General features: G+C 42.6%; 2 protein-coding genes across 4 annotated transcripts; one reads left to right on the top strand and one right to left on the bottom strand.

Moving 5' to 3' along the window:
• Nucleotides 1-1,057: 1,057 nt before the first annotated feature.
• LOC121536069 (cyclic nucleotide-gated channel cone photoreceptor subunit alpha-like) lies at nt 1,058-13,626 on the top strand. Of its 2 annotated transcripts, none has more exons than XM_045217895.1 (9): nt 1,058-1,321; nt 5,462-5,592; nt 5,856-5,906; nt 6,072-6,239; nt 6,393-6,449; nt 7,574-7,660; nt 7,766-7,867; nt 7,965-8,071; nt 12,012-13,626. In XM_045217895.1, the coding sequence occupies exons 3-9, from the start codon at nt 5,899-5,901 to the stop codon at nt 13,367-13,369; spliced, it is 1,887 nt and encodes a 628-aa protein (XP_045073830.1). In that variant the 5' UTR covers nt 1,058-1,321; nt 5,462-5,592; nt 5,856-5,898; the 3' UTR covers nt 13,370-13,626. The 2 variants fall into 2 exon arrangements, with proteins under 2 accessions (XP_045073830.1, XP_045073828.1); XM_045217893.1 differs by having other exon boundaries at nt 5,459-5,592.
• Nucleotides 13,627-14,326: 700 nt separating this feature from the next.
• LOC121536068 (ubiquitin-protein ligase E3A) lies at nt 14,327-23,014 on the bottom strand. Of its 2 annotated transcripts, none has more exons than XM_041843376.2 (12): nt 22,718-23,014; nt 20,879-20,923; nt 20,140-20,378; nt 19,289-19,953; nt 18,539-19,105; nt 18,226-18,370; nt 17,590-17,795; nt 17,161-17,325; nt 16,833-16,988; nt 16,679-16,752; nt 16,386-16,529; nt 14,327-16,149 (listed from the first exon to the last, which is right to left on the bottom strand). In XM_041843376.2, exons 1-12 carry the CDS (start codon nt 22,789-22,791, stop codon nt 16,029-16,031), a joined length of 2,601 nt encoding a protein of 866 aa, XP_041699310.2. In that variant the 5' UTR covers nt 22,792-23,014; the 3' UTR covers nt 14,327-16,028. The 2 variants fall into 2 exon arrangements, with proteins under 2 accessions (XP_041699310.2, XP_045073832.1); XM_045217897.1 differs by lacking the exon at nt 22,718-23,014 and adding an exon at nt 22,561-22,692.
• Nucleotides 23,015-26,787: the final 3,773 nt, after the last annotated feature.

The raw sequence follows: 26,787 nt of genomic DNA, 5'->3' as shown, positions 1-26,787 counted from the left end.
CTGCGGCTCCTTAAATCCCTCATGACAAGCACTGACTTAACACTTGGTCCAGGGAAACACATTAGTGGATCTAGGGACAAGCTGGAGTCTTAAATCTAAGATTAGAGCTTCTGTTCTACAGATGGAGGACGGAGGATTTCCCCTGTGTCTTTTCCCCTTTTCCCAGGAGGGCGGGGCCTCTGTGGCCATGCAGTAGAGCAGCCTAGTGGGTGAGACATTCTGAACATCGGTGACATCTCACAGCAGCCCATCAGTGGAGCTCGTGGCCCAGGCTGTGCCGAAGGAAAGATGGGTGCCAACCGTGTCCTACCAAGCTAAGGGCAGAAAAAGGGCACTTGGCTCTTCCAGTATTTGTAAACTGTAGGTAAACTACCTGCCTGATACGCCACAATGCCAATCACCCAGTCCCAAATCGACCCCTACCCACTACCCACTAGACACTTGTGTAGATATGAAAGGAGTGGATATAAATATTGTACTATTTTCACCTTGCCCTCTGATAGGCTACGTAGAATCTAGGGACTCATTTTCAGGATGGCAGGGAGAGGGGGTGAGTATGAGCTATGCTCTACATTTCTAATGGGCCATGAGCTTTTGAGCCCCTTTAAGCCCCAGTTCATCTCATCCTTCTGACTCATCTCCTGCTCTATTATTCACTGGAGCCAAAGAGTAAATCCATCTTCCTTCAATATGCTCTCATGACCATGCACTTATGGCAGACTGGTCTCGAACCCTGTTTGGAAGAGCTGACATCTGGTCCAGGGGTGACTGACATTTAGGGCTCATTGCATGGACTCTTTTGCACTACATCCCTTTATTTCAGATAACATCGAATGATAAATTATATGACGTAACCACCTGAACATATACTATCTTACCTAACTGTAGGCTAATGGCAAAAAATTCAGACACTAAATGAATACTGCCCTTCTGTGGTAGTCGTTAAAAGTTGTAGAAAGTTCACCTAGCAACAAGCGGTGGCACTCACACACACCACTCCCCCTCCCTTCTCCCTCTTCTCCCCACAAGCAGTTAATGACTGTTTATGAAGGTGACGGAGGTGCGTTGCGGTTTAAAGAAGGCTGCTTGGACAAAGGAGGAGCTGTCCGTTGGCCTGGGTGCTGAAATAGATTTCGAAGTAGTTGTGTCCAGTAGTATAATTTGAAACTAACGTAAGGCCGTGTCTACCGAATAATTATTGATTTGAAGAAGTTTGTGTAGCCTATGAAGCAAAGGAGGAAAATATGGGATTATATCACATCGAGAATTCCTTTGACGAAGACGTTTGCTTGAGGACTATCCTTCCCTAAACTATATTCAGGTACATTTAGACTAGAGATTTGCACAAATTGTGTGGTAGTCTAAAGAAATCCCTGATTTATCCGGAATGTTGGAAATAATATAGGATTCATCAGATGTTATAGCTAGATTTAAAAAAAAGTCGTATAGCCTAAACTTCATCGGGACCAACAATGAAGGATAGACCTAAGCAGGTATGGCTCTTGGTAAGGCAATTTGTGAGGACATTCTGATTATATCACATTTAAGCAGACTACTGCGTTAAAAATAGGATGAACTAAACAACTAAATTAAATCACAATTATTCTACCTTCAGGAATTAAACAACTATATCTAAAACAATGTTGCCATTTCAATTCACTCCAAGTTTACAAAAGTAATTTTTAAAAAAATACAACTAGAATGTAGGCCTTATTCTAACTTTTTTTTAAACACATTTTAATTATTATCACTAGTTGCTGAAATAATTTATAATCAACCATAAAGACATGTTAACATAAATTATAAAGAAATTAAAGTGTAAACATCAAACATTCTGAAAGGGGAAAGGTCAATGTCTTGGATTTAATTCAGTCTCCTTCATAATCCTTAGCAATAGAGTTGTAGCCTACCCGAAATTGTTGTAAAATGTGGATTAATTAATTAATTAATCCTTGCATGCAGGTTGTAAAATGTTGGTTGAATGCGTGTTAATCCGTTATTTGACATTTTAAAAATAAGCACGAATTAATTTTCCATTTCAATAAATTTTAAAATAATTTAAAATCAAAATTTTGCGCAGAATAATACAATCATGCCTTACGACTGTATAAGTATTCTTTCTCTAATCTCGTGTTTCGTTTAATTGTTCAATTTAAGGTTCAGACAGGGCCATTCAAAAACATCACACACGGCATACTATGGGCAGGTCATGTCATTACACCAAACATTTGCATGTCATGCTTTTGGAAAGCAAAGCAAAGTATCACTTCAGTGGGAGTCTATAATGCAGTTTGGGTTGTGGACCAACAAGATAAATCGTAATTTTTTTAGAACATTTATTTATTTTATTATGCAAATGTCATTGTCAGTACACGTCCAACACATATTCACACATTCATTGAAGAAGGCACAGTGATGCCGAAACGTTGGTGTTTCACCCAATAAATTACTGGGAGTTTATTTAGAGTGTGCGACACTCTTTATTCATTTTTACAGCTTACAGTTTATTCGCCGTTAGTCAGCAACTCTACACTAAATAATTGTATCTGGGGGTGCGACAGCGCACGCTTTTTATTACAATGTAGATTCATAAAAATCCTGAATCAGTCTAGATGTAGTGAGATTTTGTTTAAGTTTCAATTGTGAAAATAATTTAGTCCGTTCACAAAGACAGTGTGCAAATATATATATATATATATATATATATATATATATATAGTATATCTGTAGTCCAAATAAAAACTGAATGATACACACACACACACAAATATAAGAATGTCATTCAATAATACAGCCATTGAGTGTACAAAACATTAGGAACACCTTCCTAATATTGAGTTGCACCCCCTTTTGCCCTCAGAACAGCCTCAATTTGTCAGGGTATGGACTCTACATGGTGTCGAAAGCATTCCACAGGGATGCTGGCCCTTGTTGACTCCAATGCCTCCCACAGTTGTGTCAAGTTGGCTGGATGTTCTTTGGATGGTGGATCATTCTTGATACACACGGAAAACTGTTGAGCATGAAAAACCCAGCAGCGTTGCAGTTCTTGACACAAACCTGTGCGCCTGGCACCTACTACCATAGCCCGTTCAAAGGCACTTAAATCTTTTGTCTTGCCCATTCACCCTCTGAATGGCACACATACAAAATCCATGTCTCGATTGTCTCAAGGCTTAAAAATCCTTCTTTAACCTGTCTCATCCCCTTCATCTACACTGATTGAAGTGGATTTAACAAGTGACATCAATATGGGATCATACTTTCCCTTCCCTTCTCGTCTAGAAAAAGCAGTTTTTTACCCAGTGTGTATACAGGGAAAAAAAGTATTTAGTCAGCCACCAATTGTGCAAGTTCTCCCACTTAAAAATATGAGAGAGGCCTGTAATTTTCATCATAGGTACACGTCAACTATGACAGACAAATTGAGAGAAAAAAAATCCAGAAAATCACATTGTAGGATTTTTAATGAATTTATTTGCAAATTATGGTGGAAAATAAGTATTTGGTCACCTACAAACAAGCAAGATTTCTGGCTCTCACAGACCTTTGACTTCTTCTTTAAGAGGCTCCTCTGTCCTCCACTCGTTACCTGTATTAATGGCACCTGTTTGAACTTGTTATCAGTATAAAAGACACCTGTCCACAACCTCAAACAGTCACACTCCAAACTCCACTATGGCCAAGACCAAAGAGCTGTCAAAGGACACCAGAAACAAAATTGTAGACCTGCACCAGGCTGGGAAGACTGAATCTGCGATAGGTAAGCAGCTTGGTTTGAAGAAATCAACTGTGGGAGCAATTATTAGGAAATGGAAGACATACAAGACCACTGATAATCTCCCTCGATCTGGGGCTCCACGCAAGATCTCACCCTCGTGGGGTCAAAATGATCACAAGAACGGTGAGCAAAAATCCCAGAACCACACGGGGGGACCTAGTGAATGACCTGCAGAGAGCTGGGACCAAAGTAACAAAGCCTACCATCAGTAACACACTACGCCGCCAGGGACTCAAATCCTGCAGTGCCAGACGTGTCCCCCTGCTTAAGCCAGTACATGTCCAGGCCCGTCTGAAGTTTGCTAGAGTGCATTTGGATGATCCAGAAGAGGATTGGGAGAATGTCATATGGTCAGATGAAACCAAAATAGAACTTTTTGGTAAAAACTCAACTCGTCGTGTTTGGAGGACAAAGAATGCTGAGTTGCATCCAAAGAACACCATACCTACTGTGAAGCATGGGGGTGGAAACATCATGCTTTGGGGCTGTTTTTCTGCAAAGGGACCAGGACGACTGATCCGTGTAAAGGAAAGAATGAATGGGGCCATGTATTGTGAGATTTTTAGTGAAAACCTCCTTCCATCAGCAAGGGCATTGAAGATGAAACGTGGCTGGGTCTTTCAGCATGACAATGATCCCAAACACACCGCCGGGCAACGAAGGAGTGGCTTCGTAAGAAGCATTTCAAGGTCCTGGAGTGGCCTAGCCAGTCTCCAGATCTCAACCCCATAGAAAATCTTTGGAGGGAGTTGAAAGTCCGTGTTGCCCAGCGACAGCCCCAAAACATCACTGCTCTAGAGGAGATCTGCATGGAGGAATGGGCCAAAATACCAGCAACGTGTGCCTTGTGAAGACTTACAGAAAACGTTTGACCTGTGTCATTGCCAACAAAGGGTATATAACAAAGTATTGAGAAACTTTTGTTATTGACCAAATACTTATTTTCCACCATAATTTGCAAATAAATTCATTAAAAATCCTACAATGTGATTTTCTGGAAAGATAATTCTCATTTTGTCTGTCATAGTTGACGTGTACCTATAATGAAAATTACAGGCCTCTCTCATCTTTTTAAGTGGGAGAACTTGCACAATTGGTGGCTGACTAAATACTTTTTTCCCCCACTGTATCTGTAGATAGATGTAATCTCTGAAACCTCTTCAAAGATACAACAATTTGCCCTACCAAGTGCTTATTTTAAACACTTCTTTCTTAGAAGACAGTGTAGGGAGTTGCTCCTGTGTGACATTTAAGACAATCTGGCCTTATTTCTAGAACAGCTTCTCAGACCATTGTTTAGTCTGTAAAAATCACTTCCAAATCCACAGTGAGACATGTGGTTCACCATCCCTTAAAATCCCTATTCAAGCTTCTCCACTCTAGGAGAGTCACAGTCATCCTAGACCTAGAGTCATCCTAGAATAGATCGTTGAGTTATAGTCATAGACTTTATAAAGTTGTGATACATTACTATAAAATGTTGGGTTAAAAACTACTGATTTGAACATTGTAGCCTCTATTTCCAGGCTTAAACATTGAAATGTCCCTGTTTATTGTTGTATGTATATGTAATTTTTAAGAAACAATTGTCTGACTTGTGAGACTATGAACATTATAAATAATCAAACTGACATGTATCCTACTCTAATGTATCCTACTGTTCTATTCTGTTCACAGCAGTCCACCAACCTGATGCATTGGGGACCCTAGAGTGAACCAAGATGCCTAAGATCTGCACAGAGCAGTCTTATCCCGCGCCGCTGTTCGGTAAACACACCTGACAACCTGGACCAGATTGAGAGTGGCAGCAGGTAAGACAGTTACAGGATTTTACCAGCTTGGGTTTAGCTTAGGAATTGCAAGCTTTTACTTTGAAGAGCCAACAACACACAGACTCCATTTTAGAATGCCAGGAAGCGTTCTGTGTGATCACAATTTATTGCAGTGTGGTGACACTCCAAACACAGGAAACACAAACTTTGACATGTCCCAAGCTAGTACCATTTCAGTGTATATTTTTAGCATGGTGGAGGTTATGCCTCACTCTCTTCCTGGTGTCCTCTCTACACTGCAGCCATGAGGACCAACTGGACCCCTCCTTCACAGGGACAGGAGGCATGTCCAGGTCAGTGCAGATTTCTTTTTTTTGAGGACTACAACGGAAATAAGTCAATAGACTTTGTTTTTTAAATCCTTAATAATGTATAATGTGTGTATAATTGTTTTCTCATTGTTTGAACAACATTACATGTAGTTTTACAAATAAAATAACTTCATGCATTTCTCTCAGGCTGTCTCGCTTCATGGTGTTGGTGAAGAGCTGGTCATCTCACAGTAGTCAGCCCTCAGATGCCCTTCCTTTAGACTCAACCATGAAGTCACACACAGAGTTCAGAGAAGCTTGGAGGGCAGAGAGCATGTCCAGCACCAGACTCTCTGACCAAGTCCGCAGGAGGAAGTGAGTCCCAGTGTGTGTGTGTGTGTGCGCGTGTGTATATATGTTTGTGTTTCTCTCAATCTCTCTTTCTCTCATGCTGCAATTATTATGACTTAGAAATTAAATAGCTACTTAGATTTGAAGCTAACACGTGTATTGATATATTTTTTCAAGCAACGGTCAATGGCCCCTTGCGGCATACAATATGAACAACTGCAACAACAAAGATGAGTAAGTGGACCAATTATAGCTTCCTGTTAACGCTAGAGAGGGGTCATGTCTAGATGGGATACAGCTTTTGTCAAATTGACGTAAAAAAGTATTCAGACCCCTTGACTTTTTCCACATTTTGTTATGTAACAGCCTTATTCTAAAATTGATTAGATAGTTTTCCCCCCTCATCAATCTACACACAATACCCCAAAATGACAAAGCAAAAACAGGTTTTTAGAAATGTTTGCAAATTTATTTTAAATAAAAACTGAAATATCACATTTACATAAGTATTCAGAACCTTTAATTCACTATGTAGGTAGTCACTAATCTAATCAAATCAAATGTTATTGGTCACATACACATATTTAGCAGATGTTATTGCGGGTGTAGCGAAATGCTTCTAAATAAATAGCTGTACATGGTTTTGTTCCCCCTCCCTGTCACTCTCCATAGTATTTTGTGTTACATAATTGTGACCAGACACATATTTATAAATGTCATACTGGAGGAGTAGTGAAATGACAAAGTAATACCAGTAGAAAGCCAAGAGACCTGTCACCACTCTCTTACCCAACTGTAGCACGCTGCCCCCCTCTGGTCTTGATAAATCATTGCACATAGTTTCATGCAATGGAAAACCTAATTGAAACCAAATAACACTCTCCATGAACATTATGATCCAATATCTCCAAACAAATCTGTAAGAGTGAAGTTAGCTCAGTTGATTAGCCTGATCCACCATCCAGACTGCTGCGCTTTCGTTTCCTTTCACTTCGTATCAGTGGAGGCTGGTGGGAGGAGCTATAGGAGGACAGGCTCATTTTTATGGAATAAATGGAATGGTATCAAACACATCAAACATATGGAAACACGTTTGACTCCTTTCCATTTATTCCATGCCAGCCATTATAATAAGCCTGTCCGCCTATAGCTCCTTCCACCAGCCTCCTCTGCTTCGTATAGAGAAACAGAACGTAAGCTCGCGAGATCAGGATGGTGGAACGAGGCTTAGTTGATTCCACCCCCTATAGATATCCTCTTATTTTCCCCTTGTATAACAGTGTGCTGTGCTGTAGTTAGTACATGCTTCATTGAGATGTATAATATTATGTGTAAAATAAATAATAATAATTGTTCAGCAAGAAGGATGAGAAAAAGGATGATAAGAAACCTGATCCCCCGAAGCCGCCTGATAAGAAGCCGGATGATAAGAAACCTGAACCCCCGTAAGTATATTCCGTTTCTATGGTTATATAGATGTCTTATATGTATAAACCCAAAAAATGATATAAGTTAACAGGAAAGAGATTTTTATTTGATGTTTCTTTCAGGAAAGAAGTGTGGATCATTGACCCCGCTACAGATATGTACTACCATTGGCTGACAATAGTAGCTGTCCCAACATTTTATAACTTGATGCTTCTGGTGCCAAGGTGTGTGCTGCTTTAGAATTCCAGTTTTAAGGTTTCCCAAGATGTTGTTGAGTAATTGGAAATGATCAATACTCATGTTTTTCTGCTTGTCTCCCAGGGCTAGTTTCAATGACCTGCAGGCCAACTACGTAATACTGTGGATGGTTCTCGACTACACTTCAGATGTCATCTATTACATTGACACGTTTGTGAGATCTAGGACAGGTAAAATCATTCTTGTTTAGGGTTGAAGTTGTTTAAATAATTTCTACATAGCATAGCATAGCCTCGTTTTTATTTTTTATAATATTGAATTATTTTAGTGGGTAAATCAGCTTTAATATTGCAGATAGATTGTAGCTTCCAATGTAATTGTCTGCATCATTTACAATCCCCCATATACATTTTTGTAAATATATATACACACATACACACACACACAGTGCCTTCGGAAAGTATTCAGAACCCTTGACTTTTTCCACATTTTGTTACGTTACAGCCTAATTCTAAAATTGATTAAATAGTTATTTTCCCCCCTCATCAATCTACACACAATACCACATAATGATATAGCAAAAACAGGTTTTTAGACATTTTTGCAAGTTTATTAAAAATAAGAAACTTAAATATCACATTTACATAAGTATTCAGACCCTTTACTCAGTACTTTGTTGAAGCACCTTTGGCAGCGATTCCAGCCTCGAGTCTTCTTGGGTATGACGCTACAAGCTTGGCACAACTTTATTTGGGGAGTTTCTCCCATTCTTCTCTGCAGATCCTCGCAAGCTCTGTCAGGTTGGATGGGGAGCGTCGCTGCACAGCTATTTTCAAGTCTCTCCAGAGATGTTCGATCGGGTTCAAATCTGGGCTCTGGCTGGGCCACTCAAGGACATTCAGAGACTTGTCCCGAAGACACTCTTGCGTTGTCTTGGCTGTGTGCTTAGGGTTGTTGTCATGTTGGAAGGTGAACCTTCGCCCCAGTTTGAGGTCCTGAGCGCTCTGGAGCAGGTTTTCATCAAGGGTCTCTCTGTACTTTGCTCTGTTCATCTTTCCCTCGATCCTGACTTGTTTCCCAGTCCCTGCCGCTGAATAATATCCCCACAAGCATGATGCTGCCACCCCCATGCTTCACCGTAGGGATGGTGCCAGGTTTCCTCCAGACATGATGCTTGGCATTCAGGCCAAAGAGTTCAATCTTGCTTTCATCAGACCAGAGAATCTTGTTTCTCATGGTCTGAGAGTCCTTTAGCTGCCTTTTGGCAAACTCCAAGCGGGCTGTCATGTGCCTTTTACTGAGGAGGGCTTCCGTCTGGCCACTCTACCATAAAGGCCGGATTGGTGGAGTGCTGCAGAGATGGTTGTACTTCTGGAGGAACTCTGGAGCTCTGTCAGAGTGACCATCAGGTTCTTGGTCACCTCCCTGACCGAGGCCCTTCTCCCCCGATTGCTCAGTTTGGCCGGGTGGCCAGCTCCAAAAAGAGTCTTTGTGGTTCAAAACGTCTTCCATTTAAGAATGATGGAGGCCACTGTGTTCTTGGGGACCTTCAATGCTGCAGAATTTTTTGGTACCCTTCCCCAGATCTGTGCCTCAACACAATCCTGTCTCGGAGCTCTACGGACAATTCCTTTGACTTCATGGCTCGGTTTTTGCTCTGACATGCACTGTTAACTGTGGGACCTTATATAGACAAGTGTGTGCCTTTCCAAATCATGTCCAATCAAGTTGTAGAAACATCTCAAGGATGATCAATGGAAACAGGATGCACCTGAGCTCAACTTCAAATCTCATTGCAAATGTTCTGAATACTTTTGTAAATAAGGTATTTCTGTTTTTTATTTGTAATACATTTGCAAACATTTCTAAAAACCTGTTTTCGATTTGTCATTATGGGGTATTGTGTGTAGATTGATGAGGGGGAATTTAAAAAAAAATCCATTTTAGAATAAGACTAACGCAACAAACAGTGGAAAAAGGGAAGGGGTTTGAATACTTTCCGAATGCACTGTGTATATATATGCACACCTACATACATACACTACCAGTCAAAAGTTTGGACACACCTACTCATTCAAGGGTTTTTCTTTATTTTTACATTGTAGAATAATAGTGAACACATCAAAACTATAAAATAACACATATGGAATCATGTAGTAAACAAAAAAGTGTTAAACAAATCAAAGTATATTTTATATTTGAGAATCTACAAATAGCCACCCTTTTCCTTGATGACAGCTTTGCACACTCTTGGCATTCTCTCAACCAGCTTCACCTGGAGTGCTTTTCCAACAGCCTTGAAGGAGTTCCCACATATGCTGAGCACTTGTTGGCTGCTTTTCCTTCACTCTGCGCTCGGACTCATCCCAAACCATCTCAATTGGGTTGAGGTCGGGGGATTGTGGAGGCCAGGTGATCTGATGCAGAACTCCATCACTCGCGTTCTTGGTAAAATAGCCCTTACACAGCCTGGAGGTGTGGGGTCATTGTCCTGTTGAAAAACAAATGATAGTCCCACTAAGCCCAAACCAGATGGGATGGCGTATCGCTGTAGAATGCTGTGGTAGCAATGCTGGTTAAGTGTGCCTTGAATTCTAAATACAGCGTCACCAGCAAAGCACCCCCACACCATAACACCTCCTCCTCCATGCTTTATGGTGGGAAATACACATGTGGAGATCATCCGTTTACCCACACCGCGTCTCACAAAGACACAGCGGTTGGAACCAAAAATCTCCAATTTGGACTCCAGACCAAAGGACACATTTCCACCGGTCTAATATCCATTGCTCGTGTTTCTTGGCCCAAGCAGGTCTCTTCTTATTATTGCTGTCCTTTAGTATTGGTTTCTTTGCAGCAATTCAACCATGAAGGCCTGATTCACACAGTCCCCTCTGAACAGTTGATGTTGAGATGTGTCTGTTACTTGAACTCTGTGAAGCATTTATTTGGGCTAAAATTTCTGAGGCTGGTAACTCTAATGAACTCTGGGTCTGCCATTCCTGTCGCAGTCCTCATTAGAGCCAGTTTCATCACAGCGCTTGATGGGTTTTGCGACTGCACTTGAAGAAACGTTTCAAAGTTCTTGATGTTCCGTATTGACTGACCTTCATGTCTTAAAGTAATGATGGACTGTCATTTCTCTTTGCTTATTTGAGCTGTTCTTGCCATAATATGGACTTGGTATTTTACCAAATAGGGCTATCTTCTGTACACCCCCCAACCTTGTCACAACACAACTGATTGGCTCAAACGCATTAAGAAGGAAATAAATTCCACAAATTAACTTTTAAGAAGGCACACCTGTAAATTGAAATCCATTCCAGGTGACTACCTCATGAAGCTGGTTGAGAGAATGCCAAGCGTGTGCAAAGCTGTCATCAAGGGAAAGGGTGGCTATTTCAAATATAACCTCATCAAAACTTTTTTGGTTACTACATGATTCCATATGTGTTATTTCATAGTTTTGATGTCTTCACTATTATTCTACAATGTAAAAATAAAGAAAAACCCTTGATTGAGTAGGTGTGTCCAAACTTTTGAATGGTAGTGTATATACAGTTGAAGTCGGAAGTTTACATACATTTTCATTTTCTGCAAATAAATGCTCTAAATGACAATATTTTTATTTGGAATTTGGGAGAAATGTTGTCAGTTCGTATAATTTTTTTATTTTTTTAATTTTACATGGAGTTTGAAGGTAGGCCTTGAAATACATCCACAGGTACACCTCAAATTGACTCAAATTATGTCAATTAGCCTATCAGAAGCTTCTAAAGCCATGCCATAATTTTCTGGAATTTTCCAAGCTGTTTAAAGGCACAGTCAGTTTAGTGTATGTGAACTTCTGACCCACTGGAATTATGATACAGTGAATTATAAGTGAAATAATCTGTCTGTAAACAATTGTTGGAAAAATTACTTGTCTCATGCACAAAGTAGATGTCCTAACCGACTTGCCAAAACTATAGTTTGTTAACAATACATTTGTGGAGTGGTTGAAAAACAAGTTTTAATGACACCAACCGAAGTTTATGTAAACTTCCGACTTCAACTGTATACATATATATACACACACATCTTTTAAAAATATATTTTGCTTTATCATTTTCCACTAACATAGTCTCGTTTAACGATTTTTGCGATAAAGCTTTGAAATGTCATCAACAGGTTTCCTGGAACAAGGATTGCTCGTGAAGGACCCAGTGAAACTAAAAGAACGGTACAGAGCCCAGAAGCAATTTAAATTTGACATCATATCGATGATACCTACCGATCTTGCCTTCATTCCATACGGTTACAACAATCCAGAGTTCAGATTCAACCGCCTCGGCAAGATGGCGCGCCTCTTTGAGTTCTTCGACCGAACAGAAACCAGGACGAACTACCCCAACATTTTCCGAATCAGCAACCTTGTGCTTTACATCCTGATCATCATCCACTGGAACGCCTGTGTCTTCTTCGCCCTCTCCAAAATCCTGGGCTTCGGCTCAGACACCTGGGTGTACCCAAACATCACTGACACCGAGATGGGCCAGCTGTCCAGGAAGTACGTTTACTGCCTCTACTGGTCCACCCTGACCCTGACCACCATTGGAGAGACCCCGCCTCCTGTCAGAGACATCGAGTACCTGTTTGTCGTTGCTGACTTCCTCACAGGAGTGCTAATTTTTGCCACCATTGTCGGTAACGTGGGCGCCATGATCTCCAACATGAACGCGGCACGCGCCGAGTTCCAGGCCAAGATCGACTCCATCAAGCAGTACATGGAGTTTCGTAAAGTCTCCAAGGTCCTGGAGGCCAGGGTGGTCAAGTGGTTCGACTACCTGTGGACGGAGAAGAAGACCTGCGACGAGAAGGAGGTGCTGAAGAACCTGCCGGACAAGCTAAAGGCTGAGATTGCCATCAACGTCCACATGGAGACACTGAGGAAAGTGCGTATCTTCCAGGATTGTGAAGCCGGCCTGCTGATCGAGCTGGTGCTCAAGCTGCAGCCGCAGGTCTTCAGCCCCGGAGACTACATCTGTAAGAAGGGCGACATCGGCAGAGAGATGTACATCATCAAAGAGGGGAAGCTTGCTGTGGTGGCGGACGACGGGGTCACACAGTGGTGTGTGCTGAGCGACGGGGCGTACTTCGGAGATCTCAGTATCCTGGGTATCAAGGGCAGTAAGGCTGGCAACAGGAGAACAGCCAACATCAGGAGCGTAGGTTACTCTGACCTCTTCGCCCTGTCTAAAGACGACCTGATGGATGCGCTCACTGAGTACCCTGACGCCAAGTACGCTCTGGAGGACAAAGGCAGGGCCATCCTGATGAAGGACAACCTCATTGACGAGGAATTGGGAAACAAGGCCGACCCCAAAGAAATGGAGAACAAAGTCCTTACGATGGAGACCAACATGGAGGTCATGACGATCAAGTTGACCAGAATGATTGCAGAGTGGGCAACATACCAGGCCAAGGTCAAGCAGCGCATCAGCAACATGGAGGCCAGGGTCAAACCCCTCAGGCAGGAGGATGGATGAGGTGATGAAGGACACATGGTTACATGCGGTGTTACTACTCTACTCCACACATTTGACAGACACGGACATTAAGTGTTTATTAAATGTAAATCTATAGCCTATACTCACTATTTAGATCTGGTTAGATCTAAATAGCTTTCCATCCAAGTGGATTATAATCATAGACTGCATTGTTGACTAGTCAAAAGCAGTGGAGGCTGGTGGGATGCGCTATAAGAGGATGGGCTCATTGTAATGGCTGCAGTGGAATGAATGGAACGGAGTCAAACGTGGTTTACATATGTTTGATACCGTTCCATTAATTCCATTCCAGCCATTACAATGAGCCGGCCTCCTATAGCTCCTCCCACCAGCCTCCACTGGTCAAAAGTATACCTATAGAGTCAAACATATTTAAAAATACAGTAAACATGGTGTGAAGTAAACTGTACTGAAATGCTGTAATACTCACTTGAAGGAAGTGGTTCCCCTGGATGTACTTGTTGGGGAGATATTTGTACTGCTTGTTTGCTATGTTTAAAGTGATACCAAAAGGTTTTTATTTTGTAAGAAATACAGATCATTGTCCAAAATTGGTCTGTATTTGAATCCAAAAGATACTGGTAGTTGAATTTTACTGCTGGTGTGCTTTTGAAATGTCTAGGTCAGTTGGCAGTTGCAATGGACATTATCTGAAAATACTGTTTTTGGTTTACTATCCTTTCCAAGTCATTTTCACTTAAACTCAGATTGTACTGTCCTTGTTTAAACTAAGAAGCTTAAACTGTCAAATCAAATGCAAACTTATTTGAAATTTCAGTAATATGTTCTCTTCTTTTCAGAGGTTGAACAACTCGGCTCTTTTAAGCCAATCGACTGAATGTTGTTGAATAAATTGTAATGTTAATAAATTAACATGTCTGGATTAACTTCACTGGGGGTACGAGACAGTAAAAATTAAATGAACTCTTCACCAAGTACAAGTTAGAAAAAAGCAGTCACTTTTATTTAGCATGTTTTCACAACACTTGATTTTAAGCCTTTTATCAATAGAATTTTTAAAAAATGTAACCGTTAATTCAAACCAACTTATAAACTGACTGCTTCCCTTCCAAGATCATCAGGGTGAACGTTTTCCATTCACTGGGCCCTAGAGTCCTTTTACATGTTCAGGTGAGCAGCAACTTCAGCAGTACAAAACAGAGATACAAATAAACGAGGTACAGCAGAAACCCAAAAAAGCGATGGAGGAGGGGAAGGCTCAGGGCACAACATCTGAAATGTATTTGTTGGGGCAGCTTCTTCACAAGCAGCCCTGAGCACCGTTGTTTAGTGGCATTACTGTGAGCTGAGCTGGCTGACTGCTTACGCCTCGACAGACTGAAAGAAGACCGCATCAGGATTCAGGATCCATTGACAATCCTAAGCAGTGATTACATCCCTATCGAATTGTCCAGAAACTAAAAGACAAAGAAACTGTTTACTGTGCCAGTGCTGAGGGAATTCGCAGCGAGCTTTGCCAAATCAAAACGTAAAAGGGCTGTCGTAAGTTATTTTCTACACAGAGACAAATCTTCTAGATTTGGTTCTAAAGGAAGATACTCTAGCTAAACCTGGGACATATTTGGGGTTGGTCTCCTTGATGTGGAGACATCCAGAATAAATGCCATTCTGATTATATAAATGCACTGAGGATTACAATATAATACTGGTTAGACAAGGGCAACATGGGAAGACTTTAGAAAATAATGCTTTGAGAACAATCATGTACACTTGTGGCCAAAAAACCAAACATTCTGAAAATGTCTAAGTGCACTTACAACAGCTCCGGCAAAGTTTCAGTCTACTCTCAGTGCTCCCAATGGTGAAAATAATGGTGTGTCCCCCAAATGGCACACTAATGGGCCCTAGTCGAAAGTAGAACACTATATACGGGAATAGGGTGTCATTTAGGACTGCTCTTGGTAAACATTTTCTGAAGATGCTGTCTGAATGAAGTTCCAAACACTTCCATGAAAAACTGAGTCTTGTTCGAGAGGCAAAATAATATGGAAGGTGGGGGGGCAGGACATCATATAAACTCCAAGAGCTCACGGTTTCCCTAGTCACACCAGCTTCTGACTACAGGGACACAACCCAACGAGGTTTAGGCGATCGCAAAGTAACAGAGATGGGGACTGCAAAGCATGAATGGATGCAGCCTTTTCTTCTCTTACAAATGGCTTCTACATTTTCATTGTCCCAATCCATATTATTAAATAATCCCAGCCCTCCTCTTTACCACCAAAAAAAGGTGTTAATCCAGTCAAGGATCAAAATAACCAATTTCAACCTTAAAATAAATAGTAAGGGAAAAAATCCTCTCTGTACATAAAAAAATAAAATACGGGATGCATTCGGAACAAATTCACACAACGTGGGAAAGGAAACGTACGTTTGATCACATGAAGTTCAATGAAGCTGCTCCAAGAGATCGGGAAGCAGGCACGGACAAACTGGACTACTAGAGCACTCTACCTTTATAACAACCACTGTGTTTATTTTCTGATTTTCTCATCTCGAATCTTAAATGATTTTGTGTTGGTTGGTCTTCTTTCTTTCGTATTGTTTTTTCTGATATGGGTGAAGGAGGAGGTTGTGAAAAGGAGTCCTTTTGCAGTGTGGCAGCCATGGCCTCAGACTAGAGCATGCCAAACCCTTTGGCATAGAGGATGGCTTTGAGCAGTCTCTCTCTCAGCTTCTCCTTGGTGTCGTACTCCGGGAGCAGCAGCACGTTAAAGCAGGTGTGAGATGTGGGTAACCTGCAGAAAGGGGCAGAGAGGGAAGGGGTCAAAGGCCATTCATTTGGTATGGGATTACCCTGATGTTCCACTGTAATCTGAAGCCAATTCATCAATTTCCCCTAAAACCAAATGCATTGAAAGTACATGGTTAGATTTAAAATATATATATCACACATGACACATTTGCTAGTTGCATGTTTCCAAACTGATGTGAGTGTGATCTTTGTGGGCCTGCAGAAGGAAGATGTCCTCACCTGTCTGTGTCGGAGCCGTTCTTGGCGATGATCATCTTGAGCTTGCCCAGGCCTCCGACAGGGGCTCTGTCTGTGCCCGTGGTGAACTGCAGGAACAGCCTCTTCTGCTCCTCAGCAAACGAGTGCAAGGTCTCCCAGAACTCTCTGGTTGGTCAAGTACAGACAATGCTTTATATTAGTGTCATATTCAGGGATTTGGTCACTGTCCCGGATATCAGCAGCAGTTCAAATAGTTGAATTTCAAAAATGTTTGGACTGTCCTTTCACACACCTAAAATAAAGCAATTCCTTACTTAATAATGCGTGAATCTCTGCTGTAGCCCCCATCGTATTCTGTGGTTTCTTCAAGTGCTTGAAAGTCTAGGTTCTATGTGCCAGAGACATTATGGTGAGTTAAAATCATATTAAAAACACAAAATAAAAATACATCTATTTTCTACAGCTTACCCTGCTTCCACAGATGAGCAGCTCGATTTCCTCCGGCCGGAATAAATATTTCAGCGGGGACTCGTTGGTGACCATGTGAAAACCTCTTCTGAAGGCTTTGAACTGCTTCTCCACGCTCTTATTCAGCATGTACTCTGCATACTGAGCTACAAACTCCTGCAGACCACAAGATGAAACAACGGTATGATTCTCTGGACGCTACCTTATACTCTATTCAACCCCACTGGTCAAATAAGTTCCATCTAAAATAGAAAAAACACTAATAATTCAATGTCTAAAAGCATGATTTAGAATGAAATAATTTTCTTCACAAATTCTTGAAACTCACTTTTCTGTTCTCGTTGGTGACTGGAATTGTATCCCCATTTTCCCTTAAGTCGTACATGAGGGGGTTTCCGAACAGGTCCGTCTGGGATATCTGGAAGGTGATCATCATGTCCTCCTCCACACTCCCCTCGTACTCTAACAGCTCCTTCAGACTCTGGTGCAGAACCTGCACACAGAACAGGACAGGACACAGGGGAGAGCAGACAGCAACACGCTATCAATAACACTCTCCGTTGTCTACCTTCGTACATACCACAATTTCAATGGTATCTAGCTGTTAAGGTCTATATTGCCCTGAAAGAAATTGCTAAGTAATATATTATGTAACGCCATAGGAGTCGACAGCCATGTCTCAGCACAAAGCTCTAAATACCACTCTGGGGTTTCAATATCATTAAACTCATACATAAACAGGACTTCAAATACTAACCGGATTAGAGTCTGCGAGGTCCCGGAAGGTTCCTTTCTTGCCCATGAGCTTTCTGTAGACCACCATTGGGAAGTGAACGTCCAGGATGCAGTTGTTGTAGATGGCCAGGCCCAGGACGATGCCGATCAGCGTGAACTGACCCTCGTTCTCAAACGAGGATGGGTTGAACCAGAACATCTTGGTGCGCTCGTCGTACGCAAACATTCCTGAGGAGGAGAAGGAAGCTGTGTTAAAGACAAGGAACAACCTTTACAATATCCAACACTAACCAACCACATCCACTGTAGTAACGACGACCTTTATAAAACACAACAGCAACACAAACCAACCACATCCACTGTAGTAACGACGAGGACCTTTATAAAACACAACAGCAACACAAACCAACCACATCCACTGTAGTAACGACGAGGACCTTTATAAAACACAACAGCAACACAAACCAACCACATCCACTGTAGTAACGACAAGGACCTTTATAAAACACAACAGCAACACAAACCAACCACATCCACTGTAGTAATGACGAGGACATTTATAAAAACACAACAGCAACACAAACCAACCACATCCAATCCCAGTCTCACAGTGAGAGTTCAGCAATGTTTCGACCGACTGACTGCTCTTGTTTCTCACCAATATCTGGGTTGAAGATCTCCTCCACGACAAGCTGAAAGAACTCTTTGGAAACCCCTCCTTCATCTACACCTTGCTCTCCTTCAAACTCCACATACAGCTGCTTCTTCAAGTCTGCAGGATTCTCCATGGCGATCATCTCAAGCTAACAGGAAGAATGGAATGAAAAGAAAGGGCTAAGACTAGTGTGAGGAATATAGTGGACACTCTCTCCAGTCAGTACAAACACCACTCCAACGCTTTTAAATCCTTGAGTAGACGAAACAACTGCACACTTCGGAGTGGGAGACACTAAACGGGGCCTTGGACTTACCCTGACGAGGGCGTCATCGATGATGTGGTCTCGGCGTACTTTAAGCCTCAGGTAGGGGTTGAGCTGCTGTCCCTGCACCAGGCTGTACAGTACTGTGATGCGTCGCTCGCTGTACATGCGGATGCGGTTGTCGTAGTACAGGCCCAGGTTCTTGGTCACGGCGTTGAGGATGAACGGACACGTCATGAAGGAGAACTTGTTCTCCGTCTCCACTTTAAAGAATGTGTAGTCCTTGTCCATCTCTAGGACTTCATTCAAGGGCTCGTTGACAAACTCCTCGAAGGGGATGAGGGGCCGCCGGCTGTCGGACGTCCGGATGGTCAACTCTGTCTCCAGGGGGTCCACCCGGGGGCCCTTCTTGTTCCTCCTCTCCTCCCCCAGCAGCTCCTGCAGCGTCAACTCGCTGGACTCAGGGATGGGCTCGTCATCCTCCTCTTCGTTGTGCTCCGTGTCCACCTCCCCTCCCAGCACGTTGGCATAGTAGACGATCTTCAAGCACTTGGTGGCAGCCACCACCGCATCGTCGTCGTTCACCAGGTTGCGGCTGTTGAACTCGTTGCTGACCACCTTAGTAATTGAAAATAATACTATATTTAATTTGGAAAAGTGAAAATGTATAAAGAATCTACCTTAATAATGATAACCATACATTTCATTTTATAGTGCTTTTCATTACAGAGGAATCTAATAGCTCTACGTAGGCATAATAAAAGAGGAAAATAATACTAAATACCAAAATAATCTAGCTACCTTGTAGGTGATGAGCTGCTGGAAGGTCTCCATTATACGGTGGATGCGCTCCGCACTGTAGTGAGACCACAGGCGGGCCAGCTTGGCCAGCGCGGGCAGGGGCAGCTTGCTCATGGCCCTGCAGAACTGGGGCAGGGCGATCTCCAGGTAGTCTGGGCTGTGGAGGTTACTGTTCTCCATCACCACCACAAACAAGTTCAGGTAGTTGGGGTCCCGGGAGTAGACGTTGTGGTAAGTCAGGTCACATTCCACGTTGGGCGACAGGTAGACCAGCGCGTTGAGGAAGGCAGCTTCGATCTTATCATTGGACAGCAGTCTCTGGTAGACCCTCCTGACCGCGTCGATGTCCACAGACACCTCGTCAGGACCCAGCTTGCCCACATCGTTGTCCCCCGAGGCAGCGCCGTCTAACCGGGATGAGGAGCCGGGCGAGTCCTCCTCCATAGCAGCAGCTTCCTCCTCGTCCTCGTCTTTGTCCTCGTCCTTGCTCTGGAGGGACTTGAGCTCCTCCTTGGTGGGTGGTTTGGACAGGCGGAAGCTCTGCACCAGGCCCTCTGCGCTGGAGAACACCCGTCCTATGACCCGGATCAGAGGGGAGTAGTCCTCCTTCTCCGCACAGATGTGTAGGATCTCATACACTTTCTCCTCTGTTAGGTAATTCACATCTGGAAACACATCAAAGAAATACAGTTCATTAACGCAACACATAAAATATCCAATTACGGCTAAAAAGTTAACTATTTCAGTTAAGTGTTCAGTCAAGATCGACGGTCTGATTCTGAAATTCTGCACAACAATTGAAATACTCAGAAAAGTACTAATGCACGAATGAGTCACTGATGCCAACACACCTTTGAAGTCATCCTTTACACAATGGTTCATTGTGGTGCCTTTCTTGGAGGGGTGCAGGTCGCACAGTCTGGCATTGCTCTTGTACAGCTCCAGGGCCTTGACGGCGGCTGCATTGTTGTCCAAGCGGCGGAAGCCCTGGGACGAAGCGCACCACGCGTTCGAGCACGAGTCATTTCCACAGCCCTCCGTTAACTGGTGGTAGTAGCGCTCTATTAGATGCTTGGCGGCTGCTCGCTTCCTGCATTGGAGAGACCGTTCAAATTGGAAGCTTGAAGAGCTATGAAACTCATGGCTGGGAGTCTCAATCAAAACAGCACTGAAATCAGTCATGTCAACATCCACAAAGTGATAAACATTAAAAAAGGGAACTTAACGTCATATATAAATATCAATGTTTCTACATTGGAAAAGAGGTAAGCCCCTAGACATTCAAGAATGTAGACTTCCATTTTCAATGGGAACTTGGGGACACAGCATCCACTGTGTGCCTGCTACAATCAGCAGACCATGCAGGAGGGATGGTGTGTGGAAGCCAAATAGGAAAATGATTAATTTAAAAGGTGCATGGATGGAGACACATTGACAGAATGGTGGTGGACATTCATTGGTTAGTGAAAGGAGGGAGACATTAAATATTAGCATTCCATATATAGAACATGGTGATTGACTAAATTAACTTACTGTAGCTAGCTATGTTAATCACAGAATGACATGACTGACAACTTAAAATAAACTTACATTCGGCTTGCTTCAGGGTTTTCTATGTCAGACTCCTCTTGTGTTCTAAACAAACAAATACATCAATAGCATGTCAGGAATATGTAGCTTAATCTGTTGACAGAACCATCTACCCTACCTACTACAGCTAGCTATAGCAGAGAAATTAACTAGCTTGTCTAGAGCGTGAAACGAATTGAACGACGTTAGCTAGCCAGGTGGCGAATCGCATCTCTGCATGTCTGGCAGACATATCAGTATGGATGACGGATCACCACCTCAAGCTGAACCCTGGCAAGACGGAGCTGCTCTTCCTCCCGGGGAAGGACTGCCCGTTCCATGATCTCGCCATCACGGTTGACAACTCCGCTGTGTCCTCCTCCCAGAGTGCGAAGAGCCTAGGCGTGACCCTGGACAACACCCTGTCGTTCTCCGCCAACATCAAGGCGGTGACCCGCTCCTGCAGGTTCATGCTCTACAACATTCGGAGAGTACGACCCTGCCTTACACAGGAAGCGGCACAGGTCCTAATCCAGGCACTTGTCATCTCCCGTCTGGACTACTGCAACTCGCTGTTGGCTGGCCTCCCTGCCTGTGCCATTAAACCCCTACAACTCATCCAGAATGCAGCAGCCCGTCTGGTGTTCAACCTTCCCAAGTTCTCTCACGTCACCCCCCTCCTCCGCACACTCCACTGGCTTCCAGTTGAAGCTCGCATCCGCTACAAGACCATGGTGCTTGCCTATGGAGCAGTGAGGGGAACGGCACCTCTGTACCTTCGGGCTCTGATCAGTCCCTACACCCAAACGAGGGCATTGCGTTCATCCACCTCTGGCCTGCTGGCTCCCCTTCCTCTGCGGAAGCATAGCTCCCGCTCAGCCCAGTCAAAACTGTTCACTGCTCTGGCACCCCAATGGTGGAACAAGCTCCCTCACGACGCCAGGACAGCTCCCTCACTCACCAACTTCCGGAGACATTTGAAACCCCACCTCTTTAAGGATTACCTGGGATAGGATAAAGTAATCCTTCTACCCCCCCAAAAAAAATTGTAAAGTGGTTATCCCACTGGCTATAGGGTGAACGCACCAATTGGTGAGTCGCTCTGGATAAGAGCGTCTGCTAAATGACGTAAATGTGCCCTTGAGCAAGGCACTTAACCCTAATTGCTCCTGTAAGTCGCTCTGGATAAGAGCGTCTGCTAAATGACTAAAATGTAATGTAAATGTAGTTAAGATAGTTATTGTGGCTAACAGCAAGCGAACGCTATTTAATCTTACGTTAATGTAAACAAACTCCTGACTGATGATGAAATGGCTATAGGAACAGTGAATATAAATCTAGCCAAAGACCAACACAAGTAGTTAACGTTGGCTAACTAGCTAGTAGCTAGTTAGCTAACGCAGACAGAGTGATGACAGTGCAGCTTGCTTGCTAACTAGCTTTTCGACTAGCCGGCAAATTCGTTCAGGTGATAGACAGCTGATAATACAATAGTGAGCTAACTAGCTAATATTTTCGGTAACATAGTTACAATTCTGCAATACCTCGTCGTAGCTGTACGCTAACGTGAAATCAGAACAGCAAACGAACTAGCTACCTAACAGTTATGTTAATAACTAGCTATCCAACTAGGGGTTGCTAAATTCACTTTTCAGGCCTATCTAAGGTAGATGGCTACGTTAACTAGTTACCTAGCTACCTACCTGGAAATCTGCAGGACAGTTGCACTTTCACTTCATTTTACATTTCAGTCACATAGCTAGCTAGCCAGAAACCACAAGTTGGGAAACATTTCATTGCTACGATACAAAACATGCATTGCTCCCCCAACCACGACACTCTATTTATATCCATGCCGACCTGTGGTATCCTCCTGCAGGGGATGTCTCGGCCTGTGGTGGCGCACACTCACAGTCCCTCTCGTCGGAATTCATACGAGACTTTATCCCGCAGTTGCTCGTGATCCTGTGTATCTGTATGAATGAACACTTCCTCTACAGGTTGGATAAATGTTCAGCAAAACGTTATGTTTCTGCTAAATGATCTTGGCGTTGGTGGACGATTTTATTGAATAAGTAACTTCATTTAAGGCCTATTTCATGCTCTAGTCTCCGTTTGGTGTTTACAGCCATCTTGACTTCAACAACCCGACCAGGGGACACGTCCCAGAATGCAATGTTGCCCTCGGAATGTTTTGTTCAAAAACCTTTTCCCTCACTTTTGAGCTCAGCTCAGTGATTGAACTACTGCAAAAATAGTGAAGCCTTTGTATGCTTGTTACAAACTCCTCCAAAATACATAGCTATCCCTATGATGTTTGTGGCAATCAAGTGTTCCTTGAGTCAGGCAACCCGGGTTCTGCCACTGTTCACTACACTGGTGTCAGAAGTGGGATGCATGTACTAACGTTTTAATTCTAAGATGACATATGAAATTCATAAGGAATAAGGTTTTTGAAGTGTCTGAACTATATCTAAGAGATATAAGAAAGCTCAGGAAATATATACAGTACCAGTCAAAAGTTTAGACACACCTACTCATTCAATGGTTTTTCTTCTACATTGTAGAATAATAGTGAAGACATCAAAACTATGAAATAACACATATGGACTCATGTAGTTGTAGTGTATTAAGATTATGTCTTTGTTAAATGTTTTTCATGAAGAAATGGAATGTTGGTTATGTTAGTATCAAAAGGCAATGTTTAGTATAATGTAACATATAATAGACAGGAAGTGTGTTGTAAACTGGTGATTGGCCAGAAGAGGGAGCCCATCTTGTTGCATTGGTTATAAATAGGGGTACACGAAGAAGATAGGACAGAGCAGACATTAGAATTGGAGGACACTGCTCTCCAGACCTCGCGAGTCTGTTACTCATGCTGAAGCTTGTGATCTGAATAAACCTTATGATCAACATTCAGTATGAGCAGACTCCTTTTGTTCATCAGCAATGATGACCACCATTCATCATATACGACATAGTAACCAAAAAAGTGTTAAACAAATCAAAATATATTTTATATTTGAGATTCTTCAAATAGACACCCTTTGCCTTGATGACTGTTTTGCACACTCTTGGCATTCTCTCAACCAGCTTCATGAGATAGTCACCTGGAATGGATTTCAATTAACAGGTGTGCCTTCTTAAAAGTTAACTTGTGGAATTTCTTTCCTTCTTAATGCGTTTGAGCCAATCAGTTGTGTTGTGAAAAGGTAGGGGGGGTATACAGAAGATAGCCCTATTTGGTAAAAGACCAAGTCCATATTATGGCAAGAACAGCTCAAATAAGCAAAGAGAAACAACAGTCCATCATTACTTTAAGACATGAAGGACAGTCAATACGGAACATTTCAAGAACATTGAACGTTTCTTCAAGTGCAGTCGCAAAAACCATCAAGCACTATGATGAAACTGGCTTTCATGAGGACCGCCACAGGAATCCATGGGGCGGCGCACAATTGGCCCAGCGTCGTCCAGGGTAGGGGAGGGAATGGCCGGCAGGGGATGTAGCTCAGTTAGTAGAGCATGGCGTTTGCAACGCCAGGGTTGTGGGTTCGATCAAATAATGTATGTGCTAACTGTAAGTCGCTCTGGATAAGAGTGTCTGCTAAATGACTAAAATGTAAATGTAATGTAAATGAATGGAAGACCCAGAGTTACCTCTGCTGCAGAGGATAAGTTCATTAGAGTTACCAGCCTCAGAAATTGCAGCCCAAATAAATGCTTCACAGAGTTCAAGTAACAGACACATCTCAACATCAACTGTTCAGAGGGGACTGTGTGAATCAGGCCTTCATGGTCGAATTGCTGCAAAGAAACCACTACTAAAGGACACCAATAAGAAGAAGAGAACTGCTTTGGCCAAGAAACACGAGTAATGGACATTAGACCTGTGGAAATCTGTCCTTTGGTCTGGAGTCAAAATTTGAGATTTTTGGTTCCAACCGCCGTGGCTTTGTGAGACGCGGTGTGGGTGAAAGGATGATCTCTGCATGTGTATTTCCCACCGTAAAGCATGGAGGAGGAGGTGTTATGGTATGGGGGTGCTTTGCTGGTGACACTGTCTGTGATTTATTTAGAATTCAAGGCACACTCATCAAGGCAAAGGGTGGCTATTTGAACAGTCTCAAATACAAAATATGTTTTGATTTGTTTAACACTTTTTTGGTTACTACATGACTCCATATGTGTTATTTCATAGTTTTGATGTCTTAACTATTATTCTACAATGTAGAAAATAGTAAAAATAAAGAAAAACCCTGCAATGAGTAGGTGTGTCCAAACATTTGACTGGCACTGTATATATTTCTTTACACATATAGTATTTAACCCCTTATTTGTGTTACTCAGATTGACACATAGACTCTAGGGTATAACCAGTGATGTTAAGACGCGTGCCCTTCCACAGATCCTGCCTCTTCTTTATTATTTTCCATTCATTTAATGAACAATGTTACATTGATATAGCCAGGCCTAATTTACAGAAATCAAACTAAATATTATCATGTGTTCATTGTTAGGCCAAAAGTGAATAATCTTCATCAAAATTTCTGGAACGTGGTCTTGTAGAGGGACAAAGATCTTGAAAATATTAGAAAACATAAAACAAAAGATGTTAGTGTTGATTTGACCTGTGATTATTACTGTAATTACAATGATGATATTAATGAATCCTTTAAACCTACTGGAACCTACTTTTGCCACAGAAGAGCCACATCCTGAAAGAAACTGTACGAAGGCAGCTGCAGCATGAAAACCGTAACCACTGGAAAGAAAATAATGATTTGAAAGTGACCTGTCTGCTTCAGAGATACGCTGCAGTTCTGACTTTTGTTTAAATAGCTACATTATGGCAGATGCCATCCATAAGTTTGACTTCTATTTAAAGTGTCTCCCCATCACTAGACAGAAAGGAGGATATTTAATATACACTGAGCAAAAATATAAACGCAACATGTAAAGTGTTGGTCCCATGTTTCATGAGCTGAAATAAAATATCCCATAAATGTTCCATACGCACAAAAAGCTTATTTCTCTCAGATTTTGTGCACAAATTTGTTTACATCCCTGTTAGTGAGCATTTCTCCTTTGCCAAGATAATCCATCCACTTGACAGGTGTGGCATATCAAGAAGCTGATTAAACAGCATGATCATTACACAGGTGCACCTTGTGCTGGGTTGTGTCACAACACAATGCCACAGATGTCTCATGTTTTGAGGGAGCAGGCAATTGGCATGCTGACTGCAGGAATGTCCACCAGAGCTGTTGCCAGATAAATTAATGTTAATTTCTCTACCATAAGCCGCTTCCAATGTCTTTTTTAGATTAAACCGCCCTCACAACCGCAGACCACGTGTATGGCATCATGTTGGCCAGCGGTTTCGGATGTCAACGTTGTGAACAGAGTGCCCCATGGTGGCAGTTGGGTTATGTTCTGGGCAGGCATAAGCTACGGACAACGAACACTATTGCATTTTATCGATGGCAATTTGAATGCACAGAGATACCGTGACGAGCTCCAGAGGCCCATTGTCGTGCCATTCATCCACCGCCATCACCTAATGTTTCAGCATGATAATGCACGGCCCCATGTCGCAAGGATCTGTACACAATTCCTGGAAGCTGAAAATGTCCCAGTTCTTCCATGGCCTGCATACTCACCAGACATGTCACTCATTGAGCATGTTTGGGATGCTCTGGATTGACGTGTACAACTGTGCGTTCCAGTTCTCGCCAATATCCAGCAATTTCACACAGCCATTGAAGAGGAGTGGGACAACATTCCAACGGCCACAATCAAAAGCCTGATCAACTCTATGTGAAGGAGATGTGGCACGCTACATGAGGCAAATGGTGGTTACACCAGATATTGACTGGTTTTCTGATCCTCGCCCCTACCATTTTTTTAGGGTATCTGTGACCAAC

The sequence above is a fragment of the Coregonus clupeaformis genome, unplaced genomic scaffold (assembly GCF_020615455.1).
Source record: "Coregonus clupeaformis isolate EN_2021a unplaced genomic scaffold, ASM2061545v1 scaf1265, whole genome shotgun sequence".
Taxonomy (NCBI): domain Eukaryota; kingdom Metazoa; phylum Chordata; class Actinopteri; order Salmoniformes; family Salmonidae; genus Coregonus; species Coregonus clupeaformis.
The sequence above is the reverse complement of the archived record's forward strand: the minus strand, read 5'-3'. Positions and strand labels throughout refer to the sequence as shown.